General features: G+C 44.1%; 1 protein-coding gene across 4 annotated transcripts in view; it reads left to right on the forward strand.

Moving 5' to 3' along the window:
* fbxo38 (F-box protein 38) overlaps positions 1-21,554 on the forward strand; it is a 406,136-nt gene that overhangs the window by 310,838 nt on the left and 73,744 nt on the right. For 2 of the 4 annotated variants that reach the window (XM_060927607.1, XM_060927609.1), the window contains exons 15-18: positions 9,272-9,372; positions 9,442-9,544; positions 9,647-9,813; positions 10,150-10,295. In XM_060927607.1, coding sequence (XP_060783590.1) covers positions 9,272-9,372; positions 9,442-9,544; positions 9,647-9,813; positions 10,150-10,295 — 517 coding nt within the window. The remainder of the gene's footprint in view (positions 1-9,271; positions 9,373-9,441; positions 9,545-9,646; positions 9,814-10,149; positions 10,296-21,554) is intronic. The other 2 variants (XM_060927608.1, XM_060927610.1) reach the window with 1 other exon arrangement.

Consider the following 21,554-nt stretch of genomic DNA (forward strand, 5'->3'; position numbering starts at 1 on the left):
CAAACAATTTATATCTTATCGACATTGGGCTCCCTGAGACAGCACCGGCCTCGGTTAAGGCCGTTGCTGAGGCAACATTTCCCCCTGAAGGTCACTGCTGGGAGACTTCCTCGCATTCCTTCTCCAACTTTCCGCGGTCGCCATTTTCATCCCCAGTGTGACAAGCGGGTGCATGACCAGCGCCTTCATGGCTGCAGGAACGGACGGCTGCTTGCTTGCGCTGGGTTACCTCTACCTCCTCCCCTCCCCCCCACCCCTGATTGCCCCCTCAAGTCCTGTGTTTAAAGTGTACTTGTGTTATTGTGTGCTTATGTGCAAAGGTTTTTTAAATGTTCCCACACTGTACTCCTGACAGGAGCATAGTGGGGGGGGTTCTTTTTTTCCTTATCTCTCCTCATGTTGTGTTTCCTTTTCTTTTATCCCTGTCTTCCTGTCCTGTCCCCCCTCTGTAAGGACAGGTTGATGGTCAATTTCACTGGCAACAGTGATGATAAAGGGTTCATCCATTCATTCATGCCAAATTGGCCTTAAGGCACTTGGAACACCCCCTGCATGAAACTTTACATCTGCATTGGATGAGTTCCTAACTGGTGTCCTTTGTTTGTGGGAGGGCTGTCCAGTATGGTGACCACAAATTGTTCTGTCGCTGCCATCCCCAATCTGATGGGCTTGGAAGCACTGGCTGACAAAGAAGTCTTTGACCCCACACGTAGCCTCCTTAGTATACTGATTGCCTGATGTGCTGTTCAAGAGCAGCTTGTAGATTTCCTTACCCTCAGGAACCGCCAGTGAAACGACCTAGAATACACATGTTTATTTGCATATGTAAACAGATATGTATCAGAATTTTCAAAGAAAGGCTCATTTTTGTTCAGCAACTAGGACCTTATATACCTTGTCTATAAGAAATTTGAAAAGTTCGTCTTTGTTGCCATCAACTCTCAGAAAGCCTTTCCAGTCTGTGGGAATTCTTGCTGATGCCAGCACTTTGTGCCATTGTCCAGGCCCTCTCTTTTCTCGCAACAATCTCTTCATTGAGTCCTCTTGATAGACATCCCATACTAGATTGACTCTTTTGGCTGTTGCAAGATGTTTCAGGATATAAGTGGCAAATATGGTACTGAAGTATTATTATTATTATTATTATCTCATCTCATCTCATTATCTCTAGCCGCTTTATCCTTCTACAGGGTCGCAGGCAAGCTGGAGCCTATCCCAGCTGACTACGGGCGAAAGGCGGGGTACACCCTGGACAAGTCGCCAGGTCATCACAGGGCTGACACATAGACACAGACAACCATTCACACTCACATTCACACCTACGGTCAATTTAGAGTCACCAGTTAACCTAACCTGCATGTCTTTGGACTGTGGGGGAAACCGGAGCACCCGGAGGAAACCCACGCGGACACGGGGAGAACATGCAAACTCCGCACAGAAAGGCCCTCGCCGGCCCCGGGGCTCGAACCCAGGACCTTCTTGCTGTGAGGCGACAGCGCTAACCACTACACCACCGTGCCGCCTATTATTATTATTAATAATAATAATAATAATAATAATAGTTATATTTATATAGCGCCTTTCTCAAACTCCAGGTTGCTTAAGGGAGTCTGTAATAGTTTTGATTCAGTCAATGAGCTGTTCTTTGATGAAAAGATTCAATTGTTGCTCTCCAGTCTTTTTTGCATTGTATACTGTGTTGATAACATCCATCCATGATATCTCTAGTGTGGATTGCCATTACATTTTGACTTTCTTCCATGAAAGGATTTCCAAGTTCTTCAAACAAAGCTAGTGTTTTCTGAACATCTTTGGAGAATGCACAGTGGACACCTGGTTTCTGTTCATGCTTTTCTTCTGGTGAAGAGATACTGCTTTCAAATTCTTTGTAGGAATTTGAGCAGGTGGGTGGAGCACAGAAGTACGGCAGGCCAGAACTGACTTGTCAAAACTCTTTATTGTGACACTTTTCAGTTGAACACAATCTCTCAGTTGCACAGACACGCGCGCGCACACACACATCAGTCATCTGGTTGGGGAGAGAGCTCCCTTCCTCTGCTCTCTCTCTCTCCTTATATAGGGTGTGGTCACTGGGGAAGACACACAAACACAGGTTAATTGACATCAGGTGTAGTGATTCTGCCACTTACCTTCCCTGACTCCGCCCTCCGGTCACAGATCGACGCTTGACCACACCCCCGCTGCCACATACCCCCACCGCCCGACTCAGGCCGGGTAGCTGTCCGGCCTGCAGCCGACTCCCCCCCCCCCCCCCCCCCCCCGAGGGGAGGATCACCTTGAAGTTAAAGGGCTGGAGTGCCAGATACCAACGGGTGATCCGTGCATTGGCATCCTTCATGTGGTGGAGCCACTGGAGGGGTGCGTGGTCCGAACAGAGGGTGAAAGGGCGTCCCAGCAGGTAGTAGCAGAGGGCGAGGACTGCCCACTTGATGGCTAGGCACTCCTTCTCTATTGTGCTGTAGCACCCCTCACTCACTGACAGCTTCCTGCTGATGTACAGCACGGGGCGATCCTCCCCCTCCACCTCCTGGGACAGAACAGCCCCCAGCCCCCTGTCCGATGCATCCGTCTGCAACATAAAGGGGATAGAAAAGTCAGGGGAGTGTAACAGTGGCCCCCCACACAGTGCAGCCTTCACCTCAGAGAAAGCCTGCTGGCATTGCTCCGTCCACTGGACCGGATCTGGTGCCCCCTTTTTAGTGAGATCAGTCAGCGGGCTGGTGACGTCCGAATAATTAGTTATAAACCTACGATAGTAGCCAGCCAGCCCCAGGAACTGTCTCACCCCCTTTTTGGTCTTGGGCCTCAGGCAGGCTGCAATCGCTGCTGTGTTATTAATTTGGGGACGCACCTGCCCATTGCCCAAGTGGACACCCAGATATCGTACTTCCACCCGCCCAATCGCACACTTTTTCAGGTTGGCTGTGAGACCCGCTCGCCTCAGCGACCCAAGGATGGCCCTCTGGTGTTGCAGATGCCGCGGCTAGTCATTACTATAGATTATGATGTCGTCTAAGTATGCGGCCGCATAGGTGGCTTGGGGGTGGAGGACCCTGTCCATAAGCCGCTGGAACGTAGCAGGCGCCCCAAGCAGCCCAAAAGGAAGTGTGACAAATTGGTGTAAGACAAACGGTGTGGAAAAAGCCGTTTTTTCTCGGGATAGTGGAGTCAAGGGGATCTGCCAATAACCCTTTGTCAAATCCAGTGTCGAATAAAAGTGAGCCATGCCTAGTCGATCCAGCAACTCGTCAATACGAGGTATTGGGTACGCATCGAAATTAGATACCACGTTGACTTTTCTATAGTCCACACAGAACCGGACCGACCCGTCAGCCTTGGGAACCAAGACCACCAGGCTGCTCCAGTCACTGCGGGACTCCTCGACGATGCCCATTTCGAGCATGGCCTCGAATTCTTCCCGAACCACCTTCTTGTGTTCGGGTAGCCTGTAAGGGCAGCTGCACGCTACCACCCCCGGGGGCGTCTCAATGTGGTGTTCTATGAGGCGGGTGCGGCCAGGCAGGGGCGAGAACACGTCTGAAAATTCAGTATGCAACTGGGCAACCTCCGTGAGTTGGGTCGGGGAGAGGTGGTCTCCACAGAGGACCGGAGAGGTAAGCAATGTCAATGTTCCCATTTGAACCTCCGGCCCCAGCTCCGCCTTCTCCGGAACCAGTGACACCAACACCACGGGGACCTCCTCGTTCCAGAGTTTGAGCAGACTGAGGTGGTAAATCTGTAGCGCCTCACCTCATAGTCAACGTCCCCGACTCGCCGTGTGACCTAAAAGGGTCCTTGCCACTTGGCGATCAATTTGGAGCTCAATGTGGGCAACAGTACGAGTACTTTATCTCCCGGTGCGAACTCCCTAAGGTGTGTACCCCTGTCGTACAGGCGGATTTGCCATTCTTGTGCCTGCCACAAATTCTCCTGGGTTAGGTGTGCGAGTGTGTGGGGTTTCCGCGCAGGTCAATAACATATTGAATTTCGTTTTTGCTCAGTGAAGGTTCCTCCTTCCAATTTTCCTGCAGTACATCTAGGATGCCGCGCGGCTTACGCCCATATAATAATTCGAATGGGGAGAACCCCGTGGAGGCTTGTGGGACCTCTCGCACTGCGAATAACAGGGGTTCGAGATGTTTATCCCAATTCCGTGCATCCTTGCGTACAAACTTTTTAATTATGTTCTTGAGGGTGCGATTGAACTGTTCAACTAAACCGTCCATTTGTGGGTGATGAACGCTGGTGCGGATCGGCTTAATTCCCAATAACCCATACAGTTCGCGCAGTGTGCGTGACATAAACGAAGTGCCTTGATCAGTCAGAATCTCTTTGGGGATTCCGACTCAGGAGATGATGTGGAAGAGTGCTTCCGCAATACTGCGTGCTGAGATATTGCGAAGATGCACTGCTTCCGGGTATCGCATTGCATAGTCCACCAGAACTAAAATAAAGCGATACCCTCATGTTGACCGATCTAATGGCCCAACGAGATCCATCCCAATTCTTTCGAACGGGGTCTCGATTAATGGTAGAGGGTGCAAAGGCACTTTTGGAATTGCCGCTGGATTTACCAATTGGCATTCGCGGCATGCCGTACACCACCTACGGACATCGCCGCGAATCCCTGGCCAATAGAACTGGGCCATTATCCTGGCTAGTGTCTTATCCTGCCCCAAGTGTCCAGCCATGGGATTAAAGTGAGCCGCCTGGAATACCAATTCCCGGCGGCTCTTTGGGATCAAAAGCTGCGTGATCTGCTCTTTAGTCTGAGTGTCCTGCGTCACTCGGTATAATCTATCCTTCATAATAGAGAAATAGGGGAAGGATGGGGTGGCATTTGGCTGGAGTCTTTGACCATCGATTACTCTCACTTGCTCAAACGCATGCTGCAGAGTCTCATCTTGCGACTGCTCTAACGGGAAATCCGCAAGGGATTCCCCGAGAGAGGGAGGAGGAGCCTGCTGCTCCTCACTCTGATGCGGAGATGACATAGACGGCTCTGTGACAGCTGCTTCTGGCAGTGCCACACCAGGACCTCCCCCTGCTGAACTACAGCAGGACCCACTCTTCACTAAATGAGTCATTAACTCCCGAAATCCCGGCCAATCAGTCCCCAAAATTATCGGGTGGGTAAGGCGAGGATTAACTGCTGCCGTTACATGGAATTTTTCCCCTCGAAATAGAACGTAGACCGACACTAAAGGGTAGTCGTGAACATCCCTGTGCACACACACCTTCACCAGTTGTGCTCTCCCCAGTGCCTTGTCTTGCACCAGGCTTTGGTGGAATGAGGTCTGATTACAGCCGGAGTCCACCAAAGCCTGATACGTATCCCCTTGGATACTCACCGGTATGCGATATGCTCCGGCCCGATCGAGGGCGGTTCCTGGCGCGTTGGGGATCCGGACCACCGCGCCCACCTCCATTGTCAAGCACTGATGCTGGAGGTGCCCCGGTTCCCTGCAGCGCCAGCAAACCGGCCCGGGCTTTCTCTCTGCACCGGCGCTCTGGGGCTCACTCACCTGGTGGGTGGGTGGGGAGAGACAGACATGGAAGCGGGAGATGGGAAGGCACTGCAGGTGCGGCGGGACGGCCCCCGCCTCCACGGTGGGGGAATGGGGCGAGGATGAGACACAGAAGGGGAGGGGGAGAGAGAGAGGAGAAGAGCAGATCTGTGATCCTGCCATGGGAACAGCCGCCAAATGATCCTCCGCCAACTTGATGGCCTGATCTAGTGATGCCGGGCGATGGCACTGGACCCACTCCACGGTCCCTTCAGGAAGTCGGGCGATGAACTGCTCCAGTGCCACCAGATTGACAATTCCCTCAGCGTCGCGGTTGTCAGCCCTCAGCCACCGCCGGCAGGCGTCCCGGAGTTGCTGGCCAAACGCGAATGGCCGGCCGACCTCCTCTAGGCGTGGAGTGTGGAAGCGCTGGCATTGTTGTTCTGGGGTGCGCCCCACATGCTGGAGGATGGCCCGGCGCAGGTCTGCGTAGACCAGCCGGCTGTCGGCGGGGAGCTGTAGCACGGCCAGCTGCGCCTCGCCCAATAGCAGGGGGAGGAGGCGCGCCGCGCGCTGTTCCACCGGCCAGCCCCAGGTCTCTGCTGCTTGCTCGAAGAGCGCTAGGAAGGCCTCGGGGTCGTCGTGCAGGCCCATCTTTGTTAGGGTGAGGTGGGGAGGGCCCGTGGAGGTGCCGGACCCCGACGACGCGAGGAGGTGCCGGAACGCCTGACGAGCTTCCTGTTGCGCCAGCACCAGGGCCTTGAGCCTTTGTGCTTGCTCCTTTCGGAGGGCGACCAGCGCCTGGTGCTGGCTCTGTTGGGCCGTGGCGAGGGCGTGGATCAGGTCCGCGAAGGGGGAGGACTCCATGGGGCTGTTCTCCTCTGTGCTCCTTTCCTGGGTTTCAGCACCACTGTAGGAATTTGAGCAGGTGGGTGGAGCACAGAAGTACGGCAGGCCAGAACTGACTTGTCAAAACTCTTTATTGTGACACTTTTCAGTTGAACACAATCTCCCAGTCGCACAGACACGCACACACACATTAGTCATCTGGTTGGGGAGAGAGCTCCCTTCCTCTGCTCTCTCTCTCTCCTTATGTAGGGCGCGGTCACTGGGGAAGACACACACACAGGTTAATTGACATCAGGTGTAGCGATTCTGCCACTTACCTTCCCTGACTCCGCCCTCCGGTCACAGACCGCCGCTTGACCACGCCCCCGCTGCCACATTCTTGTACCATTCTGGACAGCTCAGGACCTGCCACCATCCATCTTCTGAAAGCTGCTGGATTCTTGGTAAGGCAGACTGTGCCTCCTTCACCTTTGAGAACAGCATTCACTTGCTTGTGTGCATGATCTAATGCAATGGACGAGAACAGCCTGCTTGTCTTGTGTACCCAAAAAAACCAAACAACAACAGCAAAACATTGCTGAATTGTTTGTACACATCTGGGTGTTTGGATGATGGGACATGCATGTCTCAGTAATGTAGAGAGCGCCACCTGGCATGGTTTGAATGATCCATCGTGAACATCAATGGTAGTATCTGTCGTATGGCATTGACGTACAGGGAGAAGTTTGCATCTCTAAAAGGTCTCACAAGCTGAAGACAGATGAGCTCTAGATCAAGAACTATAAGCCAGTACAAAAATTGAGGGGACGTCTTTGCCATTGCCTCTTTCCATTTTTGGAGTGACAACAGGTTACATTATTTCTTATTCATAAACACAAAAAAAAAAAACCTTCAATTTCAGGGTAACATAAATGTTATTACCTAAAACAACTGTAAGTACACATAGAGGCTGCAGTCTTGAAAACCGTGAGAGATCTGTGCTGTAGTGATACGAATAAGATTGAGTTCTTCAACAGAATATAGAAAAACTGTCATGCAAATGTGCATTACTAAAAAATGGATTTTATTTATTTCCTTACTTTTGTTTGGATAAAATACTATTTTTATTCTATTTGACAACAAAAAAATTTTATATTTAGGAAATTACCACAGGAAACCTGAATAAGTGCATTTTTACAGCGTGTACTAAATTTATTTGACAATTAGAATACAATACTGAATTCAGCTGCACAATAATCATAAATGTTAAGTCCAACAACTTTTGCAGCAATTGTGACTCAGAAAACAAAGAAAATCTGTATATTTCATACTTCACCACAGGGTACCCAAATGTAAACATAAAAATAAATGAAGAGGGTCATGTGACTGAATTTTAGAACTCAAAGATATAAATGTAGAAAATGACCCAGTAGCTCTTGTTAGTGAGTTGTATTCACGAATCGTCTTGAACAGTACACTTTAAGAAGGATCGATGTTTTCAGTCTCAGTTCCATGTCGGGAAATTCCTGACATGCGCATTCTCCCCTCCAGAGGCTAATTTGGATTGGCCCTATATCAGAAAATTTTACTCTTAGGGTCATTAATAATGTGGCAAAGTTTCATGCTTTTATCATTAAAGTGAACAATCAAGAATTTTTGGGTCAGTAACAGTTGGACTAATTGTGGTATGGCCTCTATATTTCTACTCTCAGTCTTTTTTTAAATGATGGTCTGTGATCATTTCTCGTGCCCTGTTAGAGGAGGCTGTTGATGTCACTGACTGTCATTTTGTCTTTTTCTTCAAAGCTCTCAACAATGTTGTCATCAACGGCTGTGTTGTTTTCCTTGGCCAACCTCTTCGACACCCGTGGTTTCTTTCTTTTTCAGGACATTCCAAATTGTTGTACTGGCTCTGCCCAATACTTGTGCAATGGCTCTGATCAATTTTCCGCCTTTTCTAAGCTTCAGAGTTGCTTGTTTTTCTCCCATAGACAGCTCCATGGTCTTCATGGTTTTAGTTAGTTAGTTAGTTAGTTAGTTAGTTAGTTAGTTAGTTAGTTAGTTAGTTAGTTAGTTAGTTAGTTAGTTAGTTAGTTAGTTAGTTAGTTAGTTAGTTAGTTAGTTAGTTAGTTAGTTAGTTAGTTAGTTAGTTAGTTAGTTAGTTAGTTAGTTAGTTAGTTAGTTAGTTTGTTTGTTTGTTAATCCTTTTTAGCAACAAATGAAGTCTTCACAGGAGAATCCCAGGGCAGAAACCAAACTTGGACATTCAGAGCTATTAATTGTTGAAACAATCAATCTAACAGGGCATACCTAGGCCCAAAAAAAAAAAAACCCACAAGAACCTGTCAGTCACATGTTTTCAGTATTTTTATTTATTTTTTTATCTCCTCATAAATGGGTGGGTTCAAACATGCCATGCTATGTTCTAAGTTGTTTAACACATTTAGGTTTAAATATCAGGAAATGAAAGCTTAAATTCTGATCTGTCATCTAAATATTCATCTTTTGATCTCAACCCCAAATATCTTCAGTGTATAGCAAAAAAAAAAAAAATGGCCTTACCATTCTAATGCTTTTGGAGGGAACTGTATATAGTTTGAATGGTGAAGAAATTGTTTCAATGGTTTAAATGTTCTAGTCTATTTTATTTTTGTGAAAACGTTAATGTGTATTACACTGGGGAAGGATACCATAGTTTTATCATATTTAAGTTGATTACTATGAGTTCATGTGCTTGTCTAGGAGCATATACTGTATTTTGCACTAAGCCAAAATCAGTAACTCTAAAGATGTCAGCTTTTCCAGACAAGTATTTATTCACCAAGATTTTGAATAGAGATGATTGGCAAATAAAAAATGAAAATGACAAGGCATTAAAATATGACTGGTGTATTCACTTGCCACCATTCCTGTAGGGCTTTCCAAAGCTATGCCACGGATTGCAGTGAAAAGAAAACACACTGCAGACAAGTCAACCAGCACCAGTGACCCAGTCACTGAAGATGACCATGTACAGGTGGGCTGCCTGAAATATTAAATTATAAATATCAGAATTTACTGTACTAGAAAGCTTTACTTCTTTTAGGTGCTCACATTGAAATCCAAAAATCTACTGGGAATCACACTCTCAAACTGTGGCATCACAGACCTTGTCATGAAGGACTGCCCTAAAATGATGTTTGTCCATGGTGAGTTAGCTAAGTTGATCATCTTGCAGTTTTCTACAAATATTGTCTATAACCAGTTCCAACAACTCTGCTGACTGGATTTTGCCACTTTGATTTGTCTAGCCACTCGCTGCAGGGTGCTGAAGTACTTAAAGTTGCAGAATACTCCAATAGTGAATCGCTTTGATTATGCCCAGTGCAAGAAACTGGACATAGAACAGGTCTTGGATCAGGTGTTGCGCATACCTGCCGAAAGAAATCGCATTGTCTACTTGCGTCCTATGAAACAGGTCAGGCTCTACTGCATTAGATGATGCTTGGTCAGATATACTTAACTATTTTTATGATGTTTTTGTCACCAATAGCTCTTTATGAAAAATACAGGTTTATTTTTTGCAAGAAATAATCTTTACTTTTCAAAAAGAACCTATAGATATATTTTGAATATTTCTGTGTTTTGTACCCTGTTTGCAGAGACTTTTGAAATAGATTGTTATCCTGAGAATACATATTATCAATATGTATTGGATATTAACAAACATCATTTAAACTACATTTAAACTCGTGGTGTGTTACATGTGTTAATTTTGTTATGGGCTTATATAAATGTGACTTCTGCTCTTCAGATTGACTCATTGGCCCTGGAGAGAAAGTTGTTCAGTGGTCCCTACCCATATCACATCGCAGTTATCCATGAGTTCAGTAACCCCCCAAATATCAGGAATAAAGTGAGGGTGCGGAGCTGGATGGACACTGTCGCTAATATCAGTCAGTATGTACACTTGTTCACATGTTATGCAAACATAGTCTTGGCAAGTATTTTTGATACAAGGCGAACAGGCACTAGTTCTTTCTCTGTTTTTACTGTTTATTATTTTTTTTCTTACTAAAACAGACTGAGCATACCATGCAAGGGAGTTAGCATATATTTGCATATATTTTTATGAAGGCCCAAAGCATCACCTTACCTGGCTCTCTAAGTGGTAAAAACCTATTTACTTTATTCATTATGTAAGGCAACCATTTAAAAATCTTTATACCATTTGCAGTTACTTACCTGTCCAGGAGAAATTTGAATTTTTAGGAGTTTTATGGCAAACCTTCTTGTTTTTGCTCATAAAAACAAACATATCTCTTGGAAAATAAAGTGGACAGTGAAATGTGTTTTTCCTACTTTTTCTTTATGCCTTAATTTGTCATTTGGACAAATTTTATCCACCCACTCAAGTTTAAGAGATTATTTGCTTAATATGCTGGACCTACTTTTGAGAAATTGTCTTTGGATTTTTGTCATGTGTTATACAGTGCCTGCCAAAAAAAAAAGTCGCCATTTGGATACTTAAGAGCTTTTGCTTGGATAATTACTGCAGTCATTAATGTTTTTTAGCTGGCAATAATTATTTTAAACCTAATTGATGCAGTAAGTAGCATCTCATTTCTTAAACAACCATGTCGGAAGACATCCTGTGGTCATGTAAAAGATGTTGCTGTATTTCAGAAAGACCAAATTATTGGCCCACATTAAGCAAAGAATTGTTTTCTTTGCTTAATGTAAGGAGATTTGCTGAAATGACTGGAATTAGGTTAAGAATTGCCCAACACGTTATTAAAACATGGAAGGATGGTGGTGAACCATCAACTTCATGGAAGAAATGTGGTCAGAAAAAAAAATCTTGAATGACCATGATTGGAGATCACGTAAACACATGATGAAGTCAAATCATAAAAAAAAGACAGTAGAACTCATGGCTATGTTTAGTAGTGAAGTTAAGAGGATTTATACATGCAGTGTGACGAGAACTCGCAGAATTGGGACTAAACAGCTGTGTGGCCATAAGAAAATAATTTGTTAGAGAAGCTAATCAGAGGAAAAGGCTTCAATTTTCTAGGGAGCATAAAGATTGGACTCTGGAGCAATGGACAAAGGTCATGTAGTTTAATGAGTCCAGATTTAACCTATTCCATTGCGATGGGTACATCATGGTAAGAAGGGAAACGCATGAAGCGATGCACCCATCATGTATTGTGGCCACTGAAATTGCAAATGCAATTTCAATTCTCTGTATGTCCTGCACATATGGCATTATTGACAATAAAGTTGACTTGAACTTTTGTAGTTTTAAAGTTCAAGTCAACTTTATTGTCAATAATGCCATATGTGCAGGACATACAGAGAATTGAAATTGCGTTTCCCTCTTATCCGCAGTGCAAACAGTAATAAACATGAAATATAAAATATAGGTACAAGATATAAACTATAAAAAGGAAAAATGGGGGGGAACAAAACAAAACTCCCGGGGGGGGTTTACACACACAAGCTAAAGCTATCTAAGACAAGACAGTGGCAATCCAGAAAATGCAAATGTGGCAGTGTGAACAGAATTAACGGTATAAATTTAAATGTGATGAATGACAATATAAACAGAATGAACAATGTAAACGGGAACAGCAGTCTGACAGTATAGTAATTATCAGTATAAATATAAATAAATAAATGGCAGTATGAGCAGAATTTTCAGTGCAAGTATAAATATGGCAGATATGACAGTATAAACAGTGTAGCAGTGAAGTCTATCAAAGATTAAAGATGTATAAAGTGTAAACAGTGTTGTAAACAGTTTTTATATAGTACAATTAACAAAAAAAGGCAGTATGAGCAGATTTTTCAGTGTAAGTATAAATATGGCAGATGTGTAAAAAGTGTAAACAGTGTTCTAAACAGTTTCTATATTGTGCAATTTAAAAAAAAACGTGTAGACAGTATTGTAAACAGTTTTAGCATAGTGCAATTGAATTTCGTTACAGTTCATTAAAGTGGCTGGTGACATTTGGTTTGTGTCTGGGAGGGAGTTCAGCATCCTGATGGCTTGGTGGATGAAGCTGTCTCTTAGTCTGCTGGTTCTCGCCCAGAGGCTTCTCATTCTCCTCCCAGAAGGCAGGAGGCTGAAGAAGTGGTGGTTGGGATGGGTGGAGTCACCCGCAATGCTGAGTGCTGTGCGGGCCAGGCGTGTGTTGTAAATATCCTGAAGGGAGGGTAGGGGGACAACGATGAGCTTCTCAGCTGCTCTCGCTATGCGCTGCAGGGCCTTCCGGCAGGATGCAGTACAGCCGCCGTACCACACAGTGATGCAGCTGGTCAGGATGCTCTCAATGCTTCTGTGGTAGAAGGTCTGCATGATAGGGGCTGGTGCTCTAGCTCTTTTCAGTCTGCGGAGGAAGTAGAGGCGCTGCTGAGCTTTCCTGGCCAGCAATGCGGTGTTGCTGCTCCAGGAGAGATCCTCGGTGAGGTACACACCCAGGAACTTGGTGCTGCTCACTCTCTCCACAGCGGCACCATTGATGGTCAGTGGAGGATGCTGGGTGGAGGCTCTCCGGAAGTCGACAACCATCTCCTTCATCTTCTCCACATTGAGAGATTGTTGTCTCTGCACCACGCGGCCAGTTGGCTCACCTCGTCCCTGTAGTATGACTCATCATTGTTGTTAATGAGTCCCACCACAGTCGTGTCATCTGCAAACTTGATGAAGAGGTTGCTGTTGTGTGTTGGTGTGCAGTCATGGGTCAGCAGGGTGAAGAGAAGGGGGCTGAGCACACATGCTTGGGGGGCCCCTGTGTTCAGGCCTGCAGCAGTGAGCCCTCCCTGCCAAATGTACTGAATGACTTTCTTTGCCTGTTTTGAGAGACAGAACATGGAACCAGTAAAGAAGGCAACCCCCTACCCCAATGACCAGGTACTCTATCTTTCAGCTGCTGATGTTAGGAAGACACTTTCCAGAGTGAATCCACGAAAAACAGCAGGCCCTAACAACATACCTGGCTGGGTGTTCAGGGAATGTACTGATTGGCTTGCAGACATCTTCAACGATCTCTTCAACCCATCCCTGAGCAGAGCTGTGGGACTTTGCTATCTCAAAACCACAAAAATCATCCTAATGCCAAAGAAGTCTACCGTGTCCTGTCTCAACAACTACCAGTCTGTAGCACTCGTGAAATGCTTCAAGTGGCTGGTATTGAGGCACATGTAAACACAACTACCACAGGAATTTGACCCCCTACAGTTTGCTTACCATTGAAACCACACCACAAATGATGCCATTTCAATTGCCCTCCACCTGACCCTCTCACACTTGAACAAAAAGGACAGTTATGTCAGAATGCTGTTTATTGACTTCATTTCAGCATTCAAAACAATCATCCTACTGATGCTAGTACAGAAGTTGGACCTGCTGGGCATGAACACCACTTTGCTTTTTAATTGGATCCTAGACTTCCTGACTGGGAGGCCCCAGTCAGTTTCTATAGAACACAACACCTCTGAGGTCCTCAGGCTGAACACAGGCACCCCCAGGGCTGTGTGCTCAGCCCACTGCTGTTTACTCTGCTGATACACTATTGTGCTGCCCAGCACAGCTCAAATCACAAAATCAAGTTTGCATCGGACACAACAGTAGTGGGGCTAATCAGTAACAATGAGTCTGCATACAGAGCAGAGGTCAAACACCTGGTGGAATCATGTCAGGACAACAACCAGACTCTTGATGTTGAGAAGACCAAAAGAGATGGCTGTTGACTTCAGAAAGAATCCTGCTGCTCGCGCCCCACTGCACATCAATGGCTTTACTGTTGAAAGTGTCAGCAGTGTGAAGTTCCTGGAAGTGCACATTGAAGACATCCTCTCCTGGACCCTGAACATCACCACCATCATCAAAAAAGCTGAACAGCATCTACACTTTCTACAAAAGCTGAAGAAAGCCAGCCTCCCTCCTCAGATCCTTCTGTTGAGGAATGATTGAGTGTGTTCTCTGATATTACATCACTGTCTGGTTCAGGAACTGCAACGTTGCTGAACAGAAGTCCCTGCAGTGGACAGTGAGGATGGCAGAGAGGATCATTGGGGCTTCTCTCCCACCCATCTGCCAACTCTTATAAGCACATCATCCACTGTGCCAACAACACAGTGCAGGAGAAGTCCCACCCATCACATGCACTGTCCTCCCTCCTGCCATCTGGCATAAGGTATCATAGCATCTAATCCATCACTGCCAGACACTGCAACAGCTTCTTCCCCCAGGCAGTCAGAGTCGTCAACTCACTGTTACCCCTGAAGAACTGACAGAAACCAAACAGTTCACACTAAAAGTACAGTTTGTCATTCACTTCTGATCCATTTGCACTACACTGCCTATTTGCATACACATGCACAATGCTCACTTTGCACTTGCCTTGTTTTAATATCCTGGAAAACTTGAACTCTTTGTATTAAACTGCATTCTCTTGTATTTTTGCACTTAAATGAACATTTGCGCACACATGCACAATTGACACTTTGCGCCTGTCTTTGTCTTGTAATTTGTTGTTTATTGTACTTAGATAGCTATATGTTTAGATAGCTAGATGTTTAGATTGGAAATGTCTATTTAGACTGCTATAGATGTTATTTTTATATCTTATTGTGTACCTCTATTTTCTCTATAAATGCACCATAGGGAGTCTGAAGGAAATGGTATTTCAATGCACTGTACACTTGTATATGGACGTATTGATAGTAAAGCCCTCTCTTGAATCTTGAATTTGCTGACCACCAGGTACTCTCACCTGGTTGAAGGCATGCCTCAGGGTCTCACTACATGACTGCTCCAAGGGGAAATCCCCGAGTGGAGTCCCTGCAAAGGGGGGAAGGGGAAGTGTGGATTGGGTGGGACCCTCCACACCCTGATACAGAGCTCATATTGATGGCCCTGGCACCACACCCCCATTCAATGCTGTACACATTCCACACTTTGCCTCGCTACTACAGGACCCATCCACAAACCTTTCCTTTGCTAATGCCTGAAACCCTGGTCAATTTATCTCAAGAATTAATGGCTGGGTTAGGTGAGGATTAACTGCCATCTCCAATTTTATACTTTTGTCCCTGGAATTTAATAATGACTGACACCAGTGAATACTCAGGAGCATCTCTGTGTACACACCTCACTTTCATCAATCTTGCATTTCCCAATGCCATGCATTGAATCATGCTTTGATGGAAAGTGGTCTGGTCCACCCTGAGTCCACCAAGACCTGTGTACTCCCCTGTATATTCACTGTCATGTGGTATGTTCCTGTTCAATCAGGGATCCCTGAGGTGTATCAGGGAGCCAGATCAGTGTTCCTGCTTCCTTGAGTGAAAACTGATCCTGGAAATGCATGGTTTTCCTGCTGCACCTGCAAACTTGCCTGGGCTTTGCCCCAGTCTTGGTGGGCACAGAAGATTCTACTTGTGTATAGAGAGCTGGAGTTGGGGGGGAAGAAGGGGGTGGGGAGAAAACCGGGTTTAGGGGCCAGTTTTGGGGCTCCCCACACCTTGGTTACAGGGAGCTGGGACTGAGGGAGGACCAGGAGAAAGGGAGAAAACATGGGTGGTTTTCCTCCGATGTCCAACCAATGTATTGCAGGACTGCTCTCTTGATGCTTGAGTACTCCAGCTGTGTCCATGGTGGCAGCATCATTAGAGTGCCAGAAAATAACCTCAGACCCCAGAGGGTTAAAAATTAATTCAAAAACTCAATTTTCTCTAAATTAAGTTGAAACAGAAGTTCATGGTTGTCGATATTATTTATTTTACGTTGAATAGAAACTTTAATTTTGATTTTATGGTTTAACATATTTAAATTAAAACAAATGAAAATGGCATGGACAAATATATTGGCACCCTCAATTTAATATTTTGTAGCACAGCCTTTGGAGCCAACGATGGCAGTTAAGCATTTTCTGTAGTTCTGAGTAAGATTCCTACCCTTCTCTGCTGGTAGTTTAACCTAGTCCTCTTTAGCAAACTGCTTCAGTTTTCTCAAGTTTGAGGAGTGCTGTCTTCAAACTGGAAGTTCGTTCCACACAAGCACAACAGGATTCAGATCAGGACTCATAGACGGCCACTCCAGAATGATCCAGTCTTTTCTTCTTCTCCATTCTTGGGTGCATTTTGATGTGTGCTTTGGGTTATCATCCTACTAAAAGGCCGATGACCTGCAACTGAGGCACAGCTTTTTGCCTTGCTAATCTTCTGATTTCATGGCACCCAGGTAGGCACAGTGTTAATTTCCTTCAACCATTTAAACAATTTGTCTGTTCAATTGTGGACTAAATTTGCTCTTGCAACCTTGGATAGAGATGTTGGCTACAGTCCTATGGGCCGTTAAACTTCTTTATGATATCCGCACGCATGAAGATCAAGCTCTTGAGAAATGATCTTGTAACCTTTGAGCATGCTTGGCTATGATCTTTTTCCCTGTCTCCTCAGACCACACTCTGCTTTTCCTTTTTTTGTCACTGGCCAATCATAATTCAGCAGGAATTTGACAGGGTTAACATGGAGTTATTGTCATGAAATGTGAAAGGAAGTGTAGGTGCAATTAGTAATTATTAAGTGATTAATCTCATTAAATCTGAAGGTTAATAATTAAATCAGCCTCATTGAATCATTTAAATTGAATCAGTCTCATTGAATCATACCATTGAATCATTCTCATTGAATCGTTTTCATTGAATATTAAATCAGTCTCATTAAATAATACCATTAATGTTGGTGCTTAATAATAAATTACCAAACAGCTAAATTATGGTATATTACAAATTATTATGATCACTTACCGTATTATACAACTCATATGCACCTTGGAATTCTTTTGAGATTGTGCGACTTCAAAAATATTGGAACAACAAATAAACACACAGTTTCAATAATTAATTGAATTTATTATAACAGATAAAATTGAATAATAGCAGTTGGAATCATTATATACAAATATTATGATATGGTCATATACTTGATGAGCGTGCGTGTCTGTGTGTGCATGTGTGTGAGAAGCCTTATGACCACGTGTTTCTAAGTACAGCAAGAGAGTTAGCTTTGGTTGCTAATTGAGATGTGTTGGCCACATGTGGAGACACAGATTAGCCTTGTGTCGCTAGCTAAGACAAAGGAATGCTAGCTGTGTTTGTGAGGCCTGTGTGTGTGGCCTGAACAAAAGAGTTAGCATGAATTGCTAGCTAAGATGTGTTTGTGTGTGAACACGTGGCCTGACAGAGTTAGCCTGTGTGTGGCCTGAACAAAAAGTTAGCATGGCTTGCTAGCTAAGGTGTGTTTGTGTGTGGCCTGTGGCCTAAGCAAAAGGTTAGCCTAGCTTGCTAACGAGACAAAGGAATTAGCCATGTGTTTAGCTAAGGTGTGCTTGTGAGGCCTGTGGCCACGTGTTTCTTTGAGACAATACACTTAACCCTGAATGCTAATGGGACAAAAGAATTAGCCGTAGGCTAATTTCACTAGCTTATAACAGTACTAAATCCACTGAAATCTTGATGTGATTCTAGGATCTTCCGTGGCCAAAGGTGAAAGAAAAGCACGAAACTTTGATTCTTGAGGAAAAGAAAAGACATCTTTATCTGGTTTGTTGGTGCGGGGTGTCTCTTTGTGTCCAGGTGGCTTGACATCCAAGACTAGAGAGAGACGGAAGCGTTGTTCCGTTACTTATGCCTTCAGGGAGGAAGTGACGTCATGGAGGACGTGACATAGGTGATCCCACCCAGGCGTGACGTAGGTCAACGCGGAAGTTGGCTGATGGGAAATGTAGTTTCTTAAAGGGACTGTACCTACAGAAGGGGAACTACTAGTACCTGATACCATCTCGCTGAAATTGGCCACTGGGAGACACTTCATGTTCATCAAGAAGAACTTTATTGTAATTGTGCCAACACAACAAAACTACAAAAGGTGTCATCCTCAAATCAGCTGTGTCTGTTATAAAACTTTACTTGTAAAAAAGAAAAATGTACAAAAAAAATTCAAGTAACACAAGTTGAGGTAGTCAGGATGCAAAGTGCAGACATTAGCAGTTGAGTAAGTGACTGATAAATATTTCACAGTATAAACCATATGATATATGAAGTTATTACACAGATTTTGAGTATGATAAATAAATATTACACATGATACATATTGATAATATTGCACAGTGGGGTCTTGTCAGACTGAGAAGTTGTTTAACTTTTAGCTTTGGGGAAGAAGCTGTTTTCAGTCTATTTGTGTATATGTGGATGGATCTGTAGCACCCTTCAGGGAGGAGCTGAAATAAATGGGGTCCGGGTGTGTGATTGACTTTTGTGCTGTTCTTTGTTCTCATAAAGCAAATGTTGTGAAAGTGGTCCAGTGATGGCAACACAGGGCTGACAATGTCCTGTACTGTTTTCACAACATGCTGGAGGGCTTTTTTTTTGTCTGCTTGGTGCAGCTGCTGTACCAGGATGTCATGCAGTTTGTGAGGATGCTCTCTGTGGCGCATCTGTAGAAATTCATAAGCAGCTTTTGGGGGAGATTGGCTCTCCTTAACCTCCTCAGAAAGTAAAGGCATTGCTGTGCCTTATCCACCACTGCTGCTGTGTTGACACCCCAGGAGAAATCTTCAGTGATATTGATGTCTGTGAACTTAAAACTGGGAACTAACTCCACCTCCTCTGAGTTGATGTAAACTGGACTGTGTGTGATCTTGCTGGTAGTCCTAAAATCCACAGTCATTTCCTGGGTCTTGTGGGTGTTTAAGACCAGGTTGTTGAACCACATTTGATAGGTTCTGAACCTCCTTCCTGTATGCAGACTGGGTGAAAGCTACTGGCTGGTAGTCACTGTGGCAGGTTACTGTAATTTTTTTTTTTTTTGGGGGGGGACAAACTTGGTGGTGGTGGATCTGAGACATGCAGGTACTGTGCTTGACAAGAGGTTGAAGATTTGTTTAAATACCTCTGCAAGTTGCTCTGCAGAGGCCTGGAGTGCATGCTCTTGTACGCCATCTGGCCTGGCTGCTTTGCATGTGTTGATGCTGCGGACGGCCTGCTGCATCTTGTGGGTGTAGAGAACCAAATTTTGTAAGTCTTCAGACAGTGTGAAGTTGACTGGAGTTTGGTTATTGTCCTTGTCAGACCAAGCAAAGAAGTTCAGCTCCTCCCCTAGATTTGCATTGTTGTTGGTGTGTGCGGTGTTATTTTTCCTTTTGTAGTTTATGGTCTGGATGCCTTGCCACATCCTCAGTGGGTTGGAGTTGCTTTTGAAGTCCTCCTCTATTCATAGTTTGTAGGTGTTTTTTGCAAACCTCATACCTCTCTTTACAGTGCTGGCAACACTCTAAAGAGATCAGTTTTTCATAGCAGACAGAGTCAAATTCAAGTATCTTTTTTCTCAGGAAAGAAATGTCCAATTGAGCTGAGATTCGGTGTGCTGCATCATTCTGCTAATCTGTACCTGAATTTTGAAGCATCATTTAATTACTTCAACATTATGGTGGCCTTCTGCCAATCAGGTTTCAGCCAGTGGTTCACACAACTAGCATTAAGCTATTGTCATTGCATTAAGCTATTAGGTCTTGCAAATTGTCATATGCAGCTATAGTTCCTTTTATCCCTTTATTTTTATTTTATTCCTTGGTTTTAGATAACTTTACCTAGGCTCTGCTGATTGGTTTCCAACATGAATATTTTGCTAGGTTGTTGAATATGGGTAGCATACTTTTTGTGCAATAGTCAAAAGATTTTAGCCTATTTTCATAAAATTGCTGTCAAACTACTCAGCAGTGTGTGAGCCTCAATAATTCTTAGAAACATGTTAATGTTTGTAAACAATATGGCTGCCTTATGTCAGCCAATTCTGTTTGCTGACAAACTTTTTTGTGTATTTTATTGGGTCTTGTATTAATCTTGCTTTCCTCAAGAAATTAAAGGGGGGGGGGGGGGGGGGGGGCATAGGAAGCTTTCTTCCAGTACGCAAAATACAAAAGTTATTTAAATAAACCAACAACAATAATAGCTGCAAGCAGGGGTGCCGCTAGAAATCTTGGGCCCTATGAAAGATTACAATTTAGGCCCCCCCGGTAAACTTTTCAAGCTCAAGCAACTGAATTTGAACTCTGTTTTTGGCTGGCACTTCTACTTTACTATGCATGTGATCCTAGCAAGTTTAGGTGATACAATTATTTGGTATATGAACATTTTAAATGCAGAACTGTCAGAATTAGACTGTATAGACTGTTGCCTTAAAATGAAAATTCCATGATATATATATATAGCAACTATTATTAGGCCACTCAGTAACCTATGGAGTTCATTCAATCCAAATGTTTGTGTTGAGAGAGAGAAATTGCATGCATCACTGTATCAGTATGGATTTATAACATTCTGTATGCACATTATGGATACTCCAGAGCCCTCCAGCAAACATCATCAATAATCAGGATTACAAAATGTATTCCTTTGTTTCCTCCATTTATTGACTTATTGTATGTGATCAAATGCATGCCTTGATGAATAACTACACTAGTTTTTTTTTTTTTTTATACAATTACATAGTGCACTGCAAGAAATCCACTAAATGTTTTTGGTTTCTTTTAGGCATCACACATTTATTAGAAAACACAGCAAATGTTCAAATATTCAAGTCAAATACTTAGCAACAGTATCAATAAATCCACACATGAACAATAGCAATGATATCTATGACCACAGCTAATGTGCAAAATATTAAAGTTAAATACTTAACAATATCAACAAATCCACACATGAACAATGGCAAAACATCTAGACTTAATTATACAATAAAGATACCTATGAAAAAAGGTGATTTTTTTTCACACAGTGTGATATCCGGACTTCATAATTTATCACACCTGCTCCTGCTTAGCAACTTCTAGAATGTACACCTCTGTTGCGCACATAGAAAAACTGACAACTGATCTGAGCTGCGCTAATAGCGCTGTGCATACACGGAGCATACACATTTCACGTGTCCCGCTCCCAGAATCAGACTGTACCATTAGTAAAAAGGGTGGAGGGGTGAAATGACAATATCATAAATAATTCAAGAAAAATGTTATAGCAAATCATAACCATGTATAATTTGCATATTTTAACAGAGGAAATGAAATATTTTATTTCAAAAACTTACACAAGGCAATACTATTAAAATAATATTAATATCCCTCACAGGCCCCCCTGTCAGTGCCAGGCC

Source organism: Neoarius graeffei, chromosome 8 (genome assembly GCF_027579695.1).
Source record: "Neoarius graeffei isolate fNeoGra1 chromosome 8, fNeoGra1.pri, whole genome shotgun sequence".
In the NCBI taxonomy this organism is placed as follows: domain Eukaryota; kingdom Metazoa; phylum Chordata; class Actinopteri; order Siluriformes; family Ariidae; genus Neoarius; species Neoarius graeffei.